Below are 6,180 nucleotides of genomic sequence, written 5' to 3'. Positions count from 1 at the left end.
TTTTTGTTATATTGTTTAAAAAATAATTGATTATTAAGTCTGTTAACGAAAGACAGTGCAGAACTTTGCACATTTTATAGGAAATAGTGTAAATATTTTGTTGTACCTGGTTATATTGTTCTAGTGCACAAGACTTTTCTAAATTCGGGGATAAAAAGAGTAAATCTGCAAGTTGTGATTGGAGGCCCAGGGAGACATCACGTGGTTTGGGTCGCTGACAGTATAAACCCTTGGAGCCGGGTGCGCACGTGGGTGACGCTGCAGGGCCAACCCTCTTCTGGGTCCCTTTTGTTGAACCATCAAACATAAGCACCTTTGGAGTTCCCGAGGGGTTCAGATGAGAAACAGCTATCATCTTGTGCACGGAGCGATCACTCATCAGCTGCGCAGCCATGTCGAGGTCTTTTTACGTCGATTCTTTAATAATCAAGGATACGGTGCGACCTGGACCGGTTGAGCATCCCGGACAAGACTTCCTAATTCCCATCAGCATGCACTCTCCGAGCGTAATGACGGTCACCGCGCCGGTGTGCCCGTCCAGGAAAACTGGGACTTTCTGTGTTTGCCCGCTGTGCGTCACGTCCCACATCCACTCCTCGCGCAGCGGCATTCCCATGCTGAAGAGTCAGTTTCCAGGAGCGGAGGCGCAGTACTGTCAGAGGATAGCGCATCAGCAGTCTCCTGCACTCGCGCACCCGGGACATACACCTGTCTGCACGCCCACATTCAGCGTCACAGATCCCAGAAGATACCACTGTCTTTCTATTGGTAAGCCACCTGTTTGCTCTCTCAACGCACAACTGTCTTACACCTGTTTGATTTGTTTTGCTGCACCTTTTGATGCACAGTTTGATGAACGCTCGTCTTTTACGCACAGTGATTTACGCGCGATTGTTGTGCCATTTCCATCTTTGATTGAGTTTAGACTTACAGAAAATAAAAAGCAAAATATCTGACTTTTTTACTCCAACAGGCACCTCCGAGAGCAGCCACATACAGAATGGCAAGAGGATGCGCACGGCTTTCACGAGCACGCAACTCCTGGAACTTGAAAGGGAGTTTTCCACGAACATGTATCTCTCGAGACTCAGAAGAATCGAAATCGCCACATATTTGAACCTGTCAGAGAAACAGGTGAAAATCTGGTTTCAGAACCGCAGAGTGAAGCACAAGAAGGAGGGGAAAGCCACCCAAAGGAGCGCGCACAGCGGTTGCAAGTGCACAACCGGTCACACAGACTATTCGAGGTCAGAGGACGAGGAGTCTCTATCTCCGGCCTCAGCTTCGGAGGAGAAAGAGGTGTCACCGATCTGAGAGAAACGCGACTCTCCAAACTCCCACTGCTGCCACTTAACTCTGCCCTGCTGCGGTTATGGGCATCACGCAACCTCTGGGCCAAAACAAAAATCTCCCGCATGAAGTCTGAGACGTGTTGAAAATGTCAGTTGTTTTCTACTCCATGTTTATCCTTTTAAATTAAAGGAAAATGTGACTGTTTTTACGCTGTCGTGAAATATTGGGAAAGTTCACCTACTGTTTTCCGTAATAAACTGAGGTATTTTAATCCCTGCAGGGTTCTCACCTACATATCCAGGTCTGGTCAACTATCCCCAGTAAATGTTTTTAAATGTTGCCCGTTATTCCATGAGGTTGTGTGGTAACAAAAGCCCTTAGAAATAGTATAGGCCCAACCTGTGAGGAGTACGCAACAATTTGTAAACTATGTATATGTGTATTTATTGTAATAAACATGACGTGTTGTCCTAAGAAGTTGTCTATTTATTTACTAAGGACTGTGTTCAGTTATTTAAAAAAGGATCCAGTACTAAAAAAAAAAATTGTATTACTAAAATTTTCTGTTAAATTGTTTTATTAATTATTTATTACTCTAAAAATATTTTTTCTAAAAAATATTCAAAATTGGGACAATTATTTGTAAAAGTGTATTTTTGCGTCAATGCAAGTTGAGATACCTAAATTAGTCATTTTCATTTTGTGACATTTTGGTTACAAGAAAATGCTGTCCATATAGTAGTGATATGACTGTGTAAAAAAGTATCCACTTAACTTTGTCCCATTTACATACATTACGCAGGAGTGCCAGTGGGTGGGCAAAATATTTAAAACACCATTCAACATAATGCAGCCTGTATAAAGTAACTATATATATAATTCTGACTCCTCATCTCAACAAAATCTAAATTTTTCCGGAAAAGGTTTTTTGGATGATTTTAATAAATTTTACAGTTTCTACTTCGAATACGTTTTGCGCACAACTATAAGTGCGGTTATCTTTCACTTTTACAACATGACCTTTCCAACTCTTTTCTATCAATCGACAGCTATAATTATTAAGCATCGTTGCGCTATGGCTGCTGTTTAATAGACTGGCAGCCAATCTTCGGTGTGCGTTTTTTTTAAATTATTATTATGGGCCATTATGCAGCACCATTTCCATACGATGATATAAGCTTTTTAATTCAAACTGGATGGAGCGAGCTATATGAAAGTGTAGCTGTAATTTCTCCTTAGATCTGACCACAAAAGGGTACCCGATAACGCCCCTGGGGAGCAGCCAATAGTCCATTAATGTTCACTTTTGAAAAGATTTTTGGTTGTCCAAAGCGAGTTTAATTGCGTTTTCGGTCCCACGTTGGTTGATTATGCTGCTATTGCCTGAAACCACAGAACAAGGATATATAGAAGTGGGCAAAGGCTTTGACAGGTTAGATTGTCCTGCCTTGGGACTCGCATTTAGCCGAAGACCCCCGACGGCTGTGTGCTCAGAGAGCTTTGAGAGACAGCTACAGGGTTCCTCCGAGCGACAGAGAACGATTTAGTCACTGTTTCATTAGGCACTATTTGAACCTTTCAACTTATGGTGAATTAAAGGGGGCACGCTCAAATGGAAAGACTCTGAGGGGGGATTACGTGGGAGGGGCCGCTGGAAATTAGCTGACGCCTAATTTAACTCGTTTCTGTCAGAGTTTGGGATACATTCCTAATTGAGAGGGGAAGCAGGTGAAGTTTTGGTCCCACGCAGACCCATTCAGAGCCGGAATAAATGGTCCCCTTTCACATCCCGCTGGTGATCATATATTATTGGGGGAAAGCCACCTAATGAATATATATTGAAGTTCCTATTAATCGAATTAGAGTTCCCTTGCAGGTGTGAAAGACCAATGCAGCATTTAAAGTGATTAACAATCGCAGTTTTGAGAAAGACTCCCCCCTTTTCAGCCCCCCAGGACGTGACCTCAGACTGTAAGGCCACTATAATGAACCGAAGCTGCATTTAGAGAGTGGATCCATTCGTCCAGGTCAAATGGGACAGCTCTCCACAAACTAAAAAAACTTCTGATCACATTCATCAAACAAAATGTTTAAAACGAAGCAGAGAGCGGAATGTAAATTTTACATGAAAGGGACTATACCTTGCACTGCACAGAGACCACTCCAAAGACGTCAGGCCTCGGCCACCATTGAAAGTGCGGCAATTACGCATGACAAAAGACAATTAATAAGAGCGCTTTTCAGCCGGTTGCAGCTGCTGTCTCATGCGGAGAGATGGAGGCTGGAAGAAGCTGAAGTGCCGGTGTGGAAAAGAGGGGAGAACCGTTGTCTTTCCCCGAAGAGACCTCCACTTTACTAATGAATCAGCAGTGCGATATATAAATGCGGCCCATGCATCCAAACACCAGAGAGTGTGACGAGATCCGGGAAAAAAGATCCCTCTTATACAGACTGGAAATCATCACAACTGTATAGAATAGACTCTACTTTCTGAGAGCCAAGGGCACTTTCACACCTCTTGCTTCCCACATTTTGCAACTTTTTGTACATTTAAACGTGCATCATTAACACTTATGACCTGATGTTATCAAACCGTTGTAAACCGAACTACAGTAGAACATTTAAAACGTTTACAGTATGCTAATAGGTTTGGTCATTTTTGAATAATCTCAGATATGAATTGAATTGCGAACATCCTTTCGTGGCGTTGAAAGGCCATTATGTGTGCGCGCGTGCAGCGGTGGGGGTGGGGGGTTAGTTAACCATGATGGCGACTGTTTAAAAGTGAAAGTCAAGTGTGTAAATCTGTCCCTGCATAAACAAGGTCAGATACACTCACACAAAAAAGGGCGAAGGGGCGGTGCAACATTATTCAGTTTTATAAGGCTAATTGAAATAATTTTGCTTGCTCTTGATCTGAAAAGCCAAGAAATGCGCCTTTTTAAAGTAATATGCCTTCCAGTTCTCTTAGGGGATTTTTAAAATATCTTACACACAGATGAAAAGAAGTGCCCTTTAAGGTTGTTTTGTACCCATTTTGTCATTATACTGTGTGAAAAAGATGATAGATAGATAGATAGATAGATAGATAGATAGATAGATAGATAGATAGATAGATAGATAGATGCAGCAGTCCCAATTCCTCTTTATTTATGTAATGTTATTTTTCGTTTTAATTAATAAAAACTCACCTAATGGAGTTCTCCATGAGGCCTTTGAGTTTTCCTTCAGTCCGCAGCTTCAGGGAGGTCTAAGCTCCTGAAAAATACAGAGGGGGGATTTTATTGATGTATTTATTTATTATTTGGATAAACAGAGAGACAGACAGTTGGCTGAGAGGCGATCACTGCCAGGACTGGTACAGACAGATTTCAGCACGCTGGACAGCTCCCACAGGGACCGCCGCCCGACGGCCACCGACAGACAGACAGACAGACAGACAGACAGACAGACAGACAGACTGTACATCTTCAAACACTGAGCACATCTGTGGGCTGCTGTGCTGTATGATCACGTGCACTCAGGCCTGTATGTTGTATGTGCTGTTTATCATGGACTTGCAAGTCGGAGAGTGACATACAAAAAAAAGTACGTCATTGTATTTAATCTAATTAACAACTTTTAAACAATAACAAAGTGGCTGAATTCAATTTACATTTATGTCATTATATTATTTGTAAATTTAAAGTGAAGCGTATCGGAACGCATGTTTTAAAAGAGGAAAGTCATTCTCGGATTTGGGCTCTCGTTAAAACACAAAGCACGAGCCATATAACAAAATTATCTGCTCAATTTGTTTAGTTTTAAAGAGTATTTATGATCATTCCTATTGATAAGTCCAATTTGGACGTATGCTACTTCTTCACTGTAGATCCACATATTTGACCAAAGCCCCCTGGTGGACAGCTGGGGGGAGGTCATCATAAAGAAGATGAGTAATGTTGGTAAATGGTACTATCCTGCTTTAAGCAATGGTGTGCAAACATCCTGACTGTGAGATTTCCGCCTCCATCTTTAAGTTAAGAATGTCTAACCACCCAGAGACGTAGCACCAAATTCTGGGGCCTATTTATAAGCAGTCTCTGTGGGCCCCCTCACCTTCCCTCTTTTGATCCACATTTTTCACGTGACTCTATTTTTTATTGATATTGTTTTCTTATACAAAGTAATTTCGGTTTCTTTTCCTGTCCTTTCTTTCTTTTTGAAACCCTTATTTCTCTTTCTTGGTGAAAAACATGACAGTGCATATTGGTGCTTTGGCAGCATAAGGAGTCACCTAGCTCTGCCTTTAGAGACGAAATATGAGAAAACAACAGATTCAAGAATTTTATGCCTCTGATGGATGAAAGGGGCCTCATGAGCGTCCACTGTTTTTTGTGTTTTTTTAAATACAAATTTCAGTTTTACAACTGTTTTTGTTTTGTTTTTTTTTAATTTAGCTATATGGCACCAATTACTCAGAAATAAAAAAAAACAAACATTTCATTCTAGGCTTTTTCATTCGAGGCTATGGGTGGGTAATCACCCCCACCCCCCGTTTAACACCCCTGCTATCACCATATACAACACTTACGCGTGATGGTGGCAGGGGCGTGTCTAGGGAATAACGAGGGGTGCCAACCCTGAAATCTGACTGGCCACCCCAGGTGCCACACCATTACAATTGGCTTTCTACCCAATCAGTTCGAACAATTTGACGAGTAAAATGAATTTTCGCTTACAGGTGCAATTCAGTCTTAAACTAAAGACACTGCAGTGTTACTAAAGTAGGATTGGGTGTAGGTATGGGTGTAAGTCAGTGCCTCACTAAAACAAAAAAAAATGTCTCGACATGGTGTTGCATTGAGGGGGGTATAATAAAAACGATTTTTTTTTCCAAAACGGCCT

General features: G+C 41.7%; 1 protein-coding gene across 1 annotated transcript; it reads left to right on the top strand.

Annotated features, from left to right (window-relative positions):
• Positions 1 to 392: 392 nt before the first annotated feature.
• On the top strand, positions 393 to 1,314 carry gsx2 (GS homeobox 2). The gene is made up of 2 exons (XM_042483263.1): positions 393 to 768; positions 974 to 1,314. The coding sequence occupies exons 1-2, from the start codon at positions 393 to 395 to the stop codon at positions 1,312 to 1,314; spliced, it is 717 nt and encodes a 238-aa protein (XP_042339197.1).
• The last annotated feature ends 4,866 nt before the right edge of the window (positions 1,315 to 6,180 follow it).

This window comes from Plectropomus leopardus, chromosome 3 (genome assembly GCF_008729295.1).
Source record: "Plectropomus leopardus isolate mb chromosome 3, YSFRI_Pleo_2.0, whole genome shotgun sequence".
NCBI lineage: Eukaryota > Metazoa > Chordata > Actinopteri > Perciformes > Serranidae > Plectropomus > Plectropomus leopardus.
The sequence above is the reverse complement of the archived record's forward strand: the minus strand, read 5'-3'. Positions and strand labels throughout refer to the sequence as shown.